Genomic DNA, 16,470 nt, shown 5'->3' on the forward strand with positions numbered 1-16,470 from the left:
GGCAGACACTGGGGCCATTTCCGAGACTGGTATGGGCGGTCTGGGATCCCTCCCTTGCGTTCTGGCCTCTGCTATCCTTCAGTTCCTCCAGGAGGGGTTTTGACAGGGGCCTGGCAGTTTTTCCAGGCTTTGCTCTCAGTAGGCCTCCATGAAATTACTTTTGGGGGACTCTGACGGTTACTTGGATGGGGAGGTGTTGGTGGGGAAATTGATCCAGAGTTTTTCTTCTTCCCGTCCTTGTGCTGATAAAGGGCTTTCCTCTTGGGATCCCCCTCTTGTATTACGGTTCCTTCACGGGCCTCCTTTTGAGCCCATTTCCGAGATTGATATCAAACATCTTACACTGAAATCTGCTTTTCTTATTGCCCTCACTTCTGCCCGTAGGCTTGGGGAGATTGGGGCTCTCTTATGTCACGCTCCTTTCCTGAGGGTGCTGCCAGACTCGGTGGTGCCGGGGTGTGGTTCGATCTTTCTCCCTTCAGTTGTCTCTCGGTTTTCACACCTCTCAGGGTCTGGTTCTCCCTGACTTCTTTCATGATCCAAGAACGCCTGAGGAGGTGGCTCGGCTTAACATTGATGTCCGACGGGACGCGTTGGAGTATTTGGCTTGGTTTGCTTTTTCCACCAATCTGATAGTCTTCTGATTGCTTGTGGTCCGGCTGGGGCTGGGCATAACGCATCTGTGGTTTCCATTTTCCGGTGGTTCCGGGTTGTGATCTCTAGGGCCTATGTGGCTTCTGGCCTGCCTGTGCCTGCGCACAATCGGGGCGGTCTGCCAGGGTTTTGGCGGCTTCCTGGGCCGATGGATGCAAGGAGGGTTTTTCTCTGCAAGAGATTTGTATGGCTGCCGCCTTGGCTGGTCTAGGCATTTTCATCAACCGCTATGGGTTGAGTTTCTTCCACTCGGGGGTTGGTTCCTTCGTGGTTGGAGTTTTGTCTGTGGGGATGTGATTTAAGAGTTATTGTGGGTGTGTTTTGCTGCACTGTTTTTGGCTCTGTGTCTCATTGGGACCTTTTCCCCGTTGCTGCTTTGGTATACCTCATGAAGTAAGTACTGGGACGAGGAAGAGTGAACGTGGAGGTAATGCTCTGATTACTTACCGGTAATCTTCATTACTCCTAGTCCTACTCTTCCTCGTCACAGTACTGACGACCCTCCTCACCCTCCCTCCGGGGAAGGTCCCATGCTCCGGCTTGGTAATATGAAACTGAGTGACATGGATGTGGGGGAGGAGTTATAGAGATTTAAAGAAATAGAAGAAGGTCCTGTGTCGGAGGCAGGTGCCTCATGAAGTAAGTACTGTGACGAGGAAGAGTAGGACTAGGAGTAATGAAGATTACCGGTAAGTAATCAGAGCATGTTTCTTGCGCAGGAGTTGGAATTGTGTGTCCATGTAGCCGAAGAGAACGAAACTAAGAAGGCTGCGCTCGCGAAAATCCTTAGTAGACACCGCGGCCATGTTGCAAAGTCAGTTTCTCCTCAAAAGATACTATAACTTCACCAAGAGGCTGTACGACAACATTTCTTCCAGAAATGCTCATTATATTATTCTGCCTGTGCTTGAAACACCCACCATAATAAAGATAAATGTAATAAAATAGTGAAGATTTTTTCGTATAATGTGTGATCTTTTTTAAAATAACTTATTTATTGTGCTTATGAGAAACTTTGCGGTGTGTCTCATTCACGATGCTGCCCTACCCAGAAAATGAAAAGTACAGTTTCTAACATTACAAGCCGTTTTTTTATGTCTATGGAGGCTTTACGCTTAGTGCGTTGCTATGGAAACATTCCACGCCCGACATCAAGGCCAGATTCTACCCCTTGCTGCAGTGCAATGCCGTCCAGCAGCTGCCTGGTGGACCCTCTGGCTTTAGAAGAGGCTTTGGCAGTGGAAGAGTCCCCAGTAGAGGAAGTGCAAGACTGGGACAGTCAGAAGCTATCGCAGGTCAGACCTAGTGATCTAGTAAATGCATTCGTCCTGTTGTAAAATATTGGGATTACTTTCTGGTAATCTTCATTACTCCTAGTCCTACTCTTCCTTGCCCAGTACATAACAGGAGTTGTCCCACCTCTACAGGAACCCTTCTATTTATTGACCCCCCACCCCCTACCTTTAGTCCTGCCCCTCCCATGGTGGTATAAGACCCCTCTTTGCCGCCCCCCACTCAGACTTGCATCAGTTGTATCAACCAAGGTACAGCCCATTCAGCCAGTCAAGAGGGAGGCAGGAAAGAAGTCCCGGGACTAGGAAGAGTAGGACTAGGTGTAATGAAGATTACCAGTTTTTAATCCCTACTTCACCTCCACGTCCCTCTTCCTCGTCCCAGTACACAACATGAATATACCAAAGGATGCGCTGAATGGGAGCAAGGAACACACACGACACCAAGATGTGCACACCACCCAGCACCATTTTATTATGCAACAGAGACATATGGTACCAACTCCCAGAACCCCAGTACCAAAGGCACTTGCCCCCACCATGTGAAGATTCAAGATGTAGTGCTGCACAAAAGTATTAGGGGCAGTCCACGTGACTGCCCTGCAAATGTCACCAATGGACTCCCCCTGTGCCTCTGAACAGGATGCTGCCATGGCTCTTGTGGACCTATTAATAAGAGAGGAATCCGGTAGTCACTTGTCCACCTCTAAGTGGAACCAAATGACTACTCTGTCTATACCGGGGAAGAACATCAATATATATAAGAGACAGAGCTCGAAAAAGGGGTTGCACAAACAATTAGGTTCCTAAAAAACCGTATATAAACTTAATTAAATACAAATGACAAATCTATAATTCACACAAATAATAACAATCATCATAAATTCCTATACACAATTTCTGTTAAGATCATTGCATAAAAAACAAGGATTTCGTCAATTACAATCGAATGGTAAGGTAACATAAGGTGTAAAATACATTCAACAAAAGGCTGGCAATGTATCAGTTTCTGGTCACTCTTTGATAACACAAGTTGTATTCCTGTATACATCCAGGAAGTTGTCTCACTTGACCTACCCTGGATCCCAAGGGCGGAAGAGACACCGGATGACTGATAGGCCTAGGAAATAGCATCCTTCGACCATTTGCTAATGGTAGGGACCGAAGCCCTAGACACTAGTCTAATACTGTCAAGAATCGAGCATTCAATTGTGTGGAGTATGTATACCTCCATCCATAAGCAACCAACAGCGAGATACAAAAAACTCGCTATTTGAGGATTAGGTCCACAGGTGGCAGGAACAGGAACACCAGAACCTCGGAATGGCTGCTGCAAAGGAAGGGGCAGGTTATGTATAGAACAAACTCGAGGCAGTGTGTTGTTAACAGAACAACAAGAATGGCACCTACCAGAACACAGGCTGCAGGACGCTTCCCGGGAGGAACTGGGTGGTGATATTGGGTGGGCAAGGTAAGGAACCTGTTCCCTCAGTGGGCTAAGGCTGCAAGCAGGGAGTGTACCTGGAAGTATGGACAGACACTCTGTTAGCTCACTGGAAGCACCTGAGGACCGTGAAGAGATACTGAGGCAGAGACTGAGGGGTGCGATTCAGCAGAGTTCGTGGGTTCCGAAAAAAGGATTCAAAGGTATGTCCAGGCTGAATATGTACAAAAGGAGAATCCAAAAGGCAGTCAGTGGTTCAATCCGAGGTCGAGCAGAAGAAGTCTTAGTAACAAGGCAACGTAGTGGGTAAGGGTAAGGCAAGGAGAGTCCAAGAAAGCGTAATCCGAGGTCGTAGTAACAGTGAAACAAGATCCAAAATATGAAAACGCCGAAAAACAACAGCTGCGAAGCAATGTCCGATGGGAACCGCAGCTGTTTTAAGGCGTTGCTATGGGCAGCGGGTCACGTGAGCCTGAGGCATGCATCACGTGTCGGGGTCACAGTTCATTGCCAGGAGAGCGTGATAGTTTGACGGGCGTGGGCATTCTGAGACACGGTGTCACGTGATCGTGGGTTCAGGAAGTGTTGCCTTCTCCCACGCGAGGTTGCCATAGAAACATGCTTTCTTGCCGATCATGTATATAATAGTTGCCATCTATGAAACAGGCGATGCTGTCCCGCCCAGCGTGCCATTTGAGTACCCTAATGCCGGAAAGCCGGTGGAATAGACCTTTGATGCTGCAGCAGAGTAACAGAATGTCTAAACATGAACGGTGTCTGTGATCTAGGGAGAGTACCTGTGTGAGCTTGTGTATGTATGACTGAGGGAGCCTGGGAACGTGTATGCATGACAAATACCCCCAAAAGTGGCAAAGAGACTGTCTGCAGCCCTGAAGGAACCAGAACGTTCCAAATAAATCGGGACCACCCTGTGGACATCCAGGTGACTCCAGCTCACCTCTTCGGTGGTTGCAGGGTTAGGGTAGAATGCAGTGAGAACCACCTACTGTGACACATGGAACTTGGACACAACCTTAGGGAGAAAGGCTGGGTTGCAGTGGAGAAACAACACATTTTCCTGAACAATCAGCCTTACAGATAAGGGGTGTATCGGCCACTTTTACTCCCTAAAAATTGGCAAAAACTCCCACAAAATAAAAATAGAGAGTAAAAATACTAAAAAATAGGAAAAAGATATGTAGAATCCTGCGCACCTGCTTTCACCCTCACAGGTCCATGCTTATGTTTGGACCAGTAGTACACATAGTAACACAGGAAGACAGTGCTATTATTACTACCTGATTGGAAGAAGTAAACATGTTTCTTTTAATATGCATTAATATCTATGTGTCAAGAAATAAATATTACAAACAAAATAACATATTTTTATTCGCTAATAGAAATACTCTCATTGGGATTTGGACTTACATTTTTACCACCCAAAAAGTCATTTTACTCCCAACAAAAAATAGGGGATAAAATACACCCACTTCCAAATCTTATCTGGAACACTGTGAACAAGAAAATATGGAGGTCTATAGGTCAAGGCATATATTTCACCCAGCCGCCTGGCCGACGTGATCGCCAGTAAAAAGGCTCTCTTGATGGACAAGATCTTAAGGGGTACCCCCCTTGAGAGATTCTAAGGAAGCAGCCTGAAGGGCTTTCAAAACAAGAAGAAGCTCCCACAAGGGCAAATAAACGGGAGACCAAGGAGCAATCCCCTGGGCTAAAATCCAAAGAACTCCGAAATTTCTTGATGGCCAACCACTGGGCCTGCAAGGTGGACACAGCCAACCCCAGATCAAACCTCTCCTGTAGAAACTGAAGAACCTCTCGGGCAGTACAAGTGACAGCAGAGAATCCATTCCATGAGCACCAGCCTTGAACACACCCCAGTGCCTGGAATACAAATTCAGGATGGAAGGACGTTTGGTCCTCTGGATAGAATCTACCAATCATCGGGACAGGTATGACCCATGAAGCCTTGCCCTTTCAATTTCCAAACACCTGGAACTGGACCAACCCCTGAGCTAGCAGCACCGGGACCAGAGTTGCTGGCAGGAGGAAAACCGGGGAGACAGCAAACTCCAAGAGGAGGGGGAACCGCCCCCTACATGGCCAAAAGGGAGCCACCAGAATCCCCAGCACCTTGGCCCCCTTGATCTTCATTAGGATCATCAGGATTAGGAAAAGAGGCGGCAACGCATACAGGAGACCCTGGGGTCAGGATATATTCATAGCATCCATCCCCTATTCCCCCACACATGGAAACCGGGATTGAAATAGCAGGAATTATTGTTCCGGGGGAGGCAAACAGATCCAACCACAAGGTTCAAAACCTGATGCAAATGGATCGAAAAAAAGGTCCTCCCGAAAACCTGAATCCCTGAACAGAAAGACTGTGGTGAGCCTGTCCACCCTCGTGTTGCCCACACCTCTGTTGTGTATTGCCCTGAGGGACAGCGGATTGTGCTCTGTCCAAGTCCCCAGGTTGTACGCCTACAGACCAAGGGTCCTGGAAAGGGATTCACCCCTGCCGGTTTGATGTAGGAGACTGTTGTGGTGTTGTTCAACTGCAAGAGAAGAACCTTCCCCCTCAAGGCCGGGGCAAAGGCCCACACCTAAGCAGCTGCAAGTTCCCTCAAGTTGGAGGACCAAGAAGCCTCCCTGACCGACCACTCCCATCAGTGGCAACAGTGATCGGCCAGTGTTTCGCGAAGGGAATCCTCGCCAACAGCTTGTTTGTCCGAAACCACCAATGCAGTTCCAACCCCAGGGGAGAAGTGATCGGGATCCATTGGACCAGGTCCAGATTGCCCTCTCACCAGAACGGGTAGAGGTGGTACAGCAGAGGATGTAGATGGAGGCGAGCCCACAGCACCAAGAAGACGCAAGAGGCCATGTAGCCCAGGGACCTGAAGCAGTATCTCACAGATGGCCTGGAGGAGGACTACAGGGACTGAAGTGAACTCTGCAGATTGGAAGTTCTCGCCTGCGGGAGAAGGACCCTGCCCTGAAACGTCCAGAACTGAGCTCCTATGAATTGGAGATCTTGGGAAGGAGTCAGGCAGGACTTAACCCAGTTAACAAGAAACCCCATGTCTCACAGAATCTTGCAGGATATAGGGATATTGCGACACAACACCTCCCAGGACGCAGCCCTGATCAACTGATCATCCAGGTAATGGAAGACCTGGACTCATCAGAGGTGAAGAATGCCCACAACAGGACCCAAGAGTTTCGTAAAAATCCTGGGAGTGCATTTCAGTCAGAAGGGCAAGACACATAACTGGTAATGTGCACCCCCTACCAAGAAACTCAGGAACCGCTGATAGCTTTTCCAATTGGGTATCTGGAAGTACGCATCCTGAAGATCAAAGAAGGCCTTCTCTTGGATTAGAGGATCACCCGCTGCAAACACTCCATCTTGAAAGGGTTGGCCAGTATGTAACGGTTGAAGACCTTCAGGTCGATGATGAGCCTGAACCTCACTTCCGACTTGGGGACTAAGAAGACAATCTAATACGCCCCCTGGCCTTTCTCGGCCCGGGCAAAGACCTTTTCACGAGAAGGTTTGTGATAGCCTGGTGTTAGCCTAGTCCCCCCCACTTCTCTCCAAGCTCTCCCTCAGTGGTGTTTTCAATCTCCCCTATCTTCTCTAACTTCTATTCTATCACGTAACCCATCCCTCTGTCGAAGTCTGGAAGGAAAAAGTTCAATAAGGATCTCCTGGTCCCCAAACCAGGGCTGCCCAAAGCTGACGCCTATGTCAACGCTTCTTCCAGACAGACTGTCACCAACATCCTCTTTGTCGCTCCCTCTCCGAACCTTTGGATTACACATATGGTCTCAGTGCTCTCCCCTTTCCCTTCCTCTTCCATTAATGGTGGCACCTATTGGGAAATACTCTTGGCATCATTCCTTTCCTCTAGGGCCATTATTAATGTCTACCTAAATATCACTGTCATGGTCCAGAGCTCTCAGCCCAACCTCCTCCTTCTTGATAGGCGTCTTCCATCTCTCGTCAACTTCCTCCCTTCTCCTGCCACTCCTCCTTCTGCCACCTCTGACGTGTATACCACACTCTTGTACTCCTCCTTGGAAGAGCTTCAAAAGTGGCAACCTGCTCCACTTAGCTACTCTCAACTCTCACTCTGCCGTTAAACACTCCTCTGACATCTGCCACCTCCTTGAAGACCTCAATGTTCTTGCTTTCTCTGAGATGTGGTTCACAGCCAGCTCTTTCACGAATTATGACACTCTCCTCCCGGAGGGCTACAAGATCATCTCTAAGCCCAAGCCTAACCGGTCCGGGGGCAGAGTGGCCCTGATCGTCCCTGAATGGGTTGCTGATATTCTCATTCCCACTCAGGCCTACTCCTTCGAATGCTTTGTATGCAGACTTGGTGTCTCTCCTATCCTCTCACTGACTCTGGCCACCATCTACAGGCACCCTGGCCTGGTCTCCATCTTCCTCTCAGAGTCGTCTGACCTCACCTCTTCTCTCCTGGCCCCCACCTCCAAGTTTCTCCTCCTCAGAGACTTCAATATTAAACTTGATTCCCCTAATACAGCCTGTTGACTCTTCCGCAACCTCCGTGACTCTCTTTCGCTCTCCATTCTTCCCTCCGGTCTGAAGCACTCAGCCAGATACACCTTGGATGCTCTTCTCTCTGCAGACATCCCCATCTCCAACCCTGATCATTATCTCCTGTCCTCTCACCTGGACCTCCTGGGTCCCCTGGCTAAGCCCCTCCCGCACTGCCAGTCTCCTTCTCTGTCATTCGACCTATGAAGTGAGTGTCAGTTGCTTCTTTTGCCGCCACCTTCATTCCCCCTCCTACTCCTGCCACTGACTCTGACTCTGGCATAGCCCTTACTAACCTTCAACTCTCCATCTCCAACACTTTGGACATCCTTGCCCCTGTCATGAGGATCCGCATGCAGCCTGCCTCCAAGCGCAACACCTGGTATGACTCCGACCTGGCCTCTCTGAAACACAAGTGCAGATCAGCTGAGCAGAAGTGGCAAGGTTCGAGCACATCCTTTGACAAACTGGCCTGCCTCCTGTTCTAAAGGCCATACACACTTTCCATCTGCTCAAAGAAGAGGGCCTATTTCCAAGCCCGCATCTCTGGGGCCAATAACAACACGGCTGAACTTTTCAAAATCTGCAAGGAACTTGCCAATCCTACTGCAGTCTCCATTTCTCCTCTGCCTTCCCTTGCCCTCTGCACTTCACTGGCCTCTCACTTCTTTACTAAATCTCGGGACAACCTGTCCTCACTCTCTTCTACACCTCACCCTTCTCCCTCACCCACTCTCAGGCCTCCCTTGGCCTTCTGCCCCATTCCCTCCTACTCTCCTCTTACTATCCCATATCACCTGATAAGGTTTCTAGACAAGTCCGCTCTATGAAAGTCTCATCCAAACAGGTGCTCCCCTGCTCCTTCAGAACTATCGAGGACAACATGGTCTCCCTTGCTTCAGCCATGGCTGATTTCTACAATCACTCCTTTGCCACTGGATCCTTCCTGTTACTCCTCAAGCCCTCCCTTGTACAGCCTCTCCTCAAAAAAGCATTCTGCCGACCCTTCCTGTCTGGCTAACTACCACCCTATCTCCATTACCCCCTACCTGGGCAAACTCTTGGAGAGGCTGACCATCTCCCAGCTCATCCACCACACTGAATCTGGTGGTTGTCTCCATGACCACCAGTCTGGCCTCAGAGCTGCCAGAATCACATAAACAGCACTCCTGAGCACCCGTGACGACTTACTCTCTAATCTCGATTCCAACTCTCCTTCCGTTCTCATCCTTCTTGACCTTTCCTCTGCCTTTGATACAGTCAATCATGCCACCCTTATAAATCGGCTCTGTGATACCCTTGGCATCACGGACCTGCTCTGCACTGGCTGACTTCCTTCCTCTCCGACAGACTTTCCCAGGTTCAACAGGGCCCTTTTCTCTCCTCCATCTCACTCTCCACCTGTGGTGTCCCTCAGGGCTCTATCCTCTCGCCCTGGCCTTTCAACATCTGGCTTGCCCCTCTAGCCCATTTGATCTCTGCCTTCTCTCCTAACTTCCAGTGTTATGCGGACGACACACAGCTCTCCTCCAAGCTTCCCTTCTCTTCCTCTCTCATTCCTGACTGTTTGTCTGCTATTCAGGCATGGTGCACTGCTAACAATCTCTGCCTTAACACTGAGATCCTTCTTATTGTGACCCCAGCTCCCTCCTTCAATATGGCTGCCCTCCATGGGCCCCCTCCCCTCACCCACCTGTGAGGCAAAAAACATTGGCATCATCTTCGACTCGTCTCTCTCCCTCTCTCCTCACATTACGGACATTGCCACGAAGGCCCGCTTTAAGCTACACCTCCTCAGAGGCATTCTCCCTTTCCTCACCTTCCTTCAGAAACCCAATGTCTCCAAAGCTCTGGTCCTCCCCAGGCTGGACTACTGCAACAGCCTCTTCCTCGACCGACCTAACTCCTTTCCTCGGCCTCAAGCCCAGACACTGCATCTCTCCAGCCCTAAAATCTCTCCACTGGCTCCCGGTTGCTGCAAGGATCAAGTTCAAGACCCTCTGCATCATCCACAAGACTTTCTGGGGCCTGGGACCCCACTACATCCAACGCTTTCTCCCTAAATACCTTCCTGCTAGAGCCCTTCGTTCTTATAACTCCAACTCTCTGCAGATCAGACGCTTTTACACGCAGAGAGTGGGAGGTAGATCTCTCTCCTCTGGAGGTGCCTCTCTCTGGAATGGCCTCCCTGCCCCTCAGATCTCCTTAATTTCCGGAAGCTTCTCAAGTCCCTCCTTTTCTCTTCCTCTATCCCGCTCCCCCTCCCCTGCTAATGCCCCCTCTATCACTTGACTGGCTGCCTGTTTCCTTGAGATTCTTACAGGGAAGCAGGCCCTCCTCAAACAATCTACCTCTGCACTTGGTCTCCTCTGACCACCCCCAACCTGCACTTGCCCTTACGGGCTCCCCCCCCGCCCTATCCTGGCTGGGCCTGCACCCCTTGAGCCCTTCCAGCCCCATTCCTCACACGTAGCACGTGGCCCTCCTTCCCCTGCACTCTCTTCTTTCTCCTGGCTCTGTCCACCTGGCCTCCCTTGGCACTTGCTTAACCCACTGGCACTTCCCCCCTTTCCTCTCCCCCGCACTTCTTGTTACTGCACTTGCACAATCCCAATGTCACAAGGCCTAGTTGGAGCGTTTTTGTTTTTGTCATCCCTGCCCCCCACTGTCCACAAATTCGATCTGGTAACCCCAACTTGCCGTCTGGTTGGCCCAGGGATCCTTGGACCAACAAGACCAAGTCTGGCAAAACCACTGCAGGTGCTCCCCCACAGGTCTGGTGTCAGGACTTCAGTTCAGTTGTTTCTGAGGGGAGGACAGCGGTCTGTTTATAGGGTACCATGTTCTTTCATTGCCTGCAATTGCAACACCAGGCATTAGAACTTGTACATTCTAACGAAAATATTAATCGAATGTTCTTTTTCTTTTTTGGGGGGGGGTTACCCCTCCAACCCCTCCTCCCCCACCTATTTTACCTATTCTCTTCCCCCCAACCCATTATATGCCCTTTCCTACCCCCACCCTAATTATTTCAATTAACATATTTGTTATATTATAAACGTTGAAATGCCTGGCGTTGCAATTGCAGGCGATGAAAGGACGTCGATTCCTGCCACGTCGTTGGGCCGAAAAACCAAAAGCGAAAGCCTAAATCGAGAGCAGGACTGAGGCTTTGCTCTTTTATCCGTTGTCCTCCGAAGCTTGCTGACGTGCTTGTCGGCCCAGAAGACCTTGTGCACCTTGTCTTCCAGGGAGTCTCTAAACAAGGTATGTCCTTTGAAAGGAATCGTCAAGGCCACCGCCTTTTGAGTCAGTATGCCAATACGTGATATGGCGATGCAGAGGCTTTCACCCCATCATATTCCAAGTTAGAGAGGAATTTGACCTGATGTCTGACTTATTGCAGCAAGGGTGCAGGATCCCACTCCTCCTGTAACGCCTGGGAAACAGAATGTAAGTCCCCCAGGGCAGTCTCAGCAGTATACGAGGAATAAATTCCGGCCTGCATAGAAAGATGCGCCCTGCCATACGCCTTTCACAGAGCCCAATCCGCCTTCTTATCCATGGCATCTTCGATAGCTTCATCCAGACCCATGGACAAACTGCCCACCAAACTAGGGAGGATGGTATCAACCTGAACCATCTGGGGAAGGATCTTATCCTCTCCTGGAGAGGATACAGCTTTGCCAAAAATCCTGTGGACCACGACTCTGTTCCCTCCAATTATACAAAATCTCATCCCTGACCTCAGTCAACAGGGGAAGGCCAGTCTTCAGAGTCTTTTTTAATTGGGGTGGAGGAATTCTGCCAGTGGCATCTGCAGGCAGGTATAGTGAGCAACCTGAATCAATACAGAGGCCACAGAGTCTCTATCAAGGTACTTTTCCTTTTGATCCTCCCTAGACCCAAGGGAGTCAGAAGAAGAGGAGGGGGTGCCAAAGAGAGGCAGTAAAGAGTCTACACTTCTTCTTCTTCAATCTATCCTACTCCTATTGAATCGCCTTCTTGCAGATTTGCAGCAATCTCTTCTCCGAGAAACCTGCAACCTTCTGCCTGGAGCATTCAGGAGAAGAGGAGCTCGAGGAGCTAGGCGCCACATGCCCTCGCTTCTATGCATGCCTCCTCATCCTGGCAAACCTAGCAACAGCAGACCAAAAGTAAGACAAGGTACAAATAGGAAGCAGGAAGCGCGCTAACAGCCCGGCTACAGGTGGGTCCTGTAACCTAGCCAACATGCCGCCAAGAAGAGGGCCACAGTCCTGGTAGCACCTTTGTCCTCCCCCAACTCCTTACCTGTGCCCCGGAGGAACCAGAAATGCCACCCAGCCAGGAGGCACACTGCCACAAAGGACAATCGATACTGACATGGCAGGCAGCGCCATCGCCTCGCTGGGCCGCTACACTCCGCCCCCACCCGGAGTCACCATCACGCCCACGCACTGAGGAACGCTCACCAAGCTCAGCTGGAGTACGGCACTCAGAAGTGCTCAACCGGAACCCCTCGCTCTGCAGGGGTCCCAGTAGCGCAACCTGCAGAGGACCCTTGGTGCCCAGCATGGGCGGCCTGCAACAGGTGCTCAGCGGCGCCCTCTTGGCTTAGCCAGAGAGGGGAAGAAGGGGTAGTCAAGGTAGATCCCTGTCCGAGACAGCAAAGTACAAAACTGGGTTGGGCCAGGTGGGATCTTATACCCCATAGGAAGGGCCAGATAAAGGGAAAAGAAATAGAAGAAGGGCTCCTGGGGAAGTGGGACACCTCATGTTGTGTACTGGGGCCATGAAGAGGGATGTGGAGGTAATGCGTATCAGCTCCCCTGTGCACACTGCGCATATGCAGCACAGTTACCTGAGCAGGGGATTTTCTGCAGTTCAGTGACCGCGGAAAGGTGCAAGAGTACGCATCGCTACTCTAGGAAACAGAAACAAAGGACAACCAAGGAACCACAATTGAAGGGAACAAATAAACATTCAAAATTAAATCAATGCTCGGAGGTTGAAAATGAGAACAGAGAAGCAATGAAAAAAGAATTTGGAAACTGTAACATTTATTTTAAAGTTGGTAAAGAATAATGTTGGCATAACATGCTGGTAATCTTTATTACTCCTGGTCATCCTCCTTGTCACAGTACTTACTCCATATCTCCCAACTTTGCGGCTAATTTTCGAGATCCCCGTAATTCGGTGGCGATGACCCGTTATGTGTAGAGGTGTATGTAGGCAGTTTACGGCCGTCGAATTTTGGTCATTTGCACAGCAAATTTTTTTGCAGTGCAAAAGGCATTGTACAAGCGTGTACGCCACCGTCTGGCCTGAACTTTTGCACTCCGCCGTGCAAATTGAGCAAACGCTGCATGCCATATACTCATGGCAGACTGCGTTTACAAAGGATTCCTATGGGGTCTGCTTGCTTTTTGCTGGCGCATAAAGCCAGCAGAACCCATAGGGATCCACAGCATTTGTCCCTGCATGAAAATCCATCCCGGCGCAAATGCTGGGAGTATTTGTATGGCAGAGAGGAAGGGAGAGGCAGAAATGTAAGTTGCACTCCGCCCCATCTCTCCACCATACACATCATTGCAAATGGTGCGTGGCGTAAATGGGAGGCGTAAAAGCCTTACACAAGGCTTTTACACCTTCCATTTACCTTACACCCCTCACGAATATTAGCCCCTTTGTATCTCAAGGAGGTTAAAAAAGGCAATTCTCTTTGTAGGTGAGAGCCCATTGAAGTCTATGGGCTTGTAGAGAGCCTGGTGAGTGACAAAACCGATTACAGGGCGGGCGACACCTGCTAAAAGCTTGTGTGTTGAGAGGTATGACTTAATCTATGAGGCTTCCAACCTTTATGAATGGAACCCTTCCAACTTCTTCTTTCTTTGCCTCTGCCCCTTTCCCAAGGTGCAAAAAGCCACACTGTACCCATAATGCCTTAATTCCATCTCAGCACTCCTTCTGGACCAGACATCCAAATGGGTGGGAGCAGGAAGATGTAACTACTGTGACGAGGAGTGCAGGACCAGGAGTAATAAAGATTGGCTGCAAGTAATCCCAACATTACCTTCAGGTCGCTCTTTCTCATCCCAGTACTTACTTCATGAGGACTGCCCATGCAGAGGATGGATGGTCCAACAATGACTCAGACCCTTGAATGCTATTAATACCCAACATCTTTATTGCAGATACAGCACCTAATTTTTCAGACACAGCACTCAAATTCCTAACCCAGGTGTAGGAGAAGCATGACTCGGTAGGTTCAGTCTCTGAAGTAATATAAATGTATTGAGTTGCACCCAAGTGGCTGCACAGCAAGTATCCTGAATAGGTAGAACAAGAGCTTCCACTGAGGAAGCTGCCATTCTTCTGGTGTAACATTCCTGAATCGGGGATGGAGTACCTAATACCACATGGGCTTTTTCAATTGCACCCCTGATTCACCTTCTGATAGAAAGAAGTCAATGATGCCTTTCTGCCTGGATTAGCTCCACCAAAAGTGACAATTAGACTGTCTGAGCCCTACATGTTTTGTGTCTAAGTAAGTCAATACAGTCCTCTTAACACCAGGACAATGCCATTCCTGCTTTTTTGGAGGAACAGGATTTGGGGAAAAGGGCCGGCAGTATCACCTACTGCAACATATGAAATTCAGACAAAAACCTGTGAGTGAACTGAGGGTCACAACGTACGACTATGGCATCTGGAAGGACTTGAAGGAACAGGGCCCCACACAGGAAAGCTCCACTAACTTCCTGGCTGACTATATGGTGACCAAAAACACAACCTTCAAAGTCAAACATTTCAATCCGCAGGACAAAAGCTAAAATGGAAGCTCTTGCACAGCCTTCAATATGAACAGGATGTCCCATGGCAAAGCACTCACTAAAGCAGAGGATCTTTTGTCTTCTCTCTGCCTCAGCATGAGAGAACATGAGAAGAAAGAAAACGCCAAGCCTGATAGAGTAGCAATCTTCTTTATTCTCTAAGTAGCTCTGCTCCGCCCCCAATCTCGCAGGCTTTTGTCCCAGTTACACTGGGCCACAAACAACACTCTGCGTTACAGAAATCATAGGGATTAACGATGTGATGGTAGAACATGACATCTTCCCCTGGTTAGAGTAATACCTTTTGGAACGTAGTTCTCATGTGCTTCTTACATTTCTTCTAGCAGTCGTGTGGGCTTCTTGATTAATCTCATTCTGGCTGGCTCGTTCATTTCTTCAGTCACAGGTTCTTCTCCAGATGCTGCTGAATTTGTCATCATTGACATCAGCACTTCATCTTCCTGACTAAGCTCCTGATATTTCTGACATGATCAGGTGGTGTTCTAGCGAAGGTCATGGAGCCTTTGTTATGCATCATGATCATTGGCAGTGGATCCAAAAAAGAATCTGATTTCCTATTTTGTTAACAGCGTACCAGCACCGCAGTTGAGACAGTGTTGCTTGTCACTTTCGATCACAATACTCCTTCATCTTGTTTTTTTTACTTTGATGTATGAACACTTCTTGATGAGTTTTTGTATTCGTTTTAGGAATGTGGGATAATCCCAATCTTGGCTTTCTCCCCAACATCAATTCAGCTGTGCATTTGCCTGTTGTCCTATGTGGCGTGTTTTTATTTTTTTAATTTTTTATTGTCATATGTTTATTTTCAAACCTTTGACAAAGCATGAAAGTGCAAAAAAAGTATATCATACAAAATAGAATAAAAAGTAGCATACAGTCATTTCATTTGTAGTGTACAAAATCAAATAATGCATTTAAAATTTACAATATAAGGCACAAGAATATCTCTAAGTTCATTCAAGCTTCAATGAAGATAGAAACCCCACGACAGCTATCACAATTGACGTAACCTGACCTGCTGAACACAGATGCCAAAAGGGACGCCCACCCTCAGTTTCTCAGAGTGACTTACAGTTCTTAAAGTACACCTCTGCTCGCATTCAACTCGGGGCAGTATACAATCAGGTGCTCTAGGGTTTCAACCCTTAGAGGGTGGTTGCAAAAGCGACAAAGAGTTGACAATTGAGAGCAGTCATTAAAACAGGCCAGTAATTCCCGTGTCAGAATCAAATTCCATCTAAAATGGATTCACATTCGCCTGACAGCAGGGTGGGGATAGATTGAGAGAAAGGGAGCAGTGATTTTAGCATTTTTGTAGTCGAATTTCAGATGGCTCGTTGATTGGTAGGAGTGCATAGCGTCCACTGTAGAAGACAGTCCTGCGTATAAAAAAGATATTTTACTCTTTCAGGGTTTTCAAGTAGATCAACACCTGTCAAGTCCAGGCCCAAAAGAATGGAAGTGCAGGCCTTAGAATGGGGAGTACAAAATGGATTCCTGGCATTCGCCATAATCATCTTCAAATCAGTGTACAGGCAAGGCTCTAATTCGGAAGAAAGAATTTTATAATAGAGAGCCAAATGCCTCCAGTGAGCTCTACATTTCAAAGCGAGGAGCCCAAGGTCATAACCAATGCTTGAGATGGGAAGA

The 16,470-nt window shown here is 48.7% G+C and overlaps 1 protein-coding gene across 2 annotated transcripts in view; it reads left to right on the forward strand.

Moving 5' to 3' along the window:
- The first annotated feature begins 1,788 nt into the window (after positions 1-1,788).
- WDR88 (WD repeat domain 88) overlaps positions 1,789-16,470 on the forward strand; it is a 441,299-nt gene continuing 426,617 nt past the window's right edge. The window contains exon 1 of one of the 2 annotated variants that reach the window (XM_069634103.1): positions 1,789-1,949. In XM_069634103.1, coding sequence (XP_069490204.1) covers positions 1,839-1,949 — 111 coding nt within the window. In that variant the 5' untranslated portion in view covers positions 1,789-1,838. The remainder of the gene's footprint in view (positions 1,950-16,470) is intronic. The other variant, XM_069634110.1, reaches the window with a different exon arrangement.

This window comes from Ambystoma mexicanum, chromosome 1q (genome assembly GCF_040938575.1).
Source record: "Ambystoma mexicanum isolate Mex_15411 chromosome 1q, UKY_AmexF1_1, whole genome shotgun sequence".
Classification (NCBI taxonomy): Eukaryota; Metazoa; Chordata; class Amphibia; order Caudata; family Ambystomatidae; genus Ambystoma; species Ambystoma mexicanum.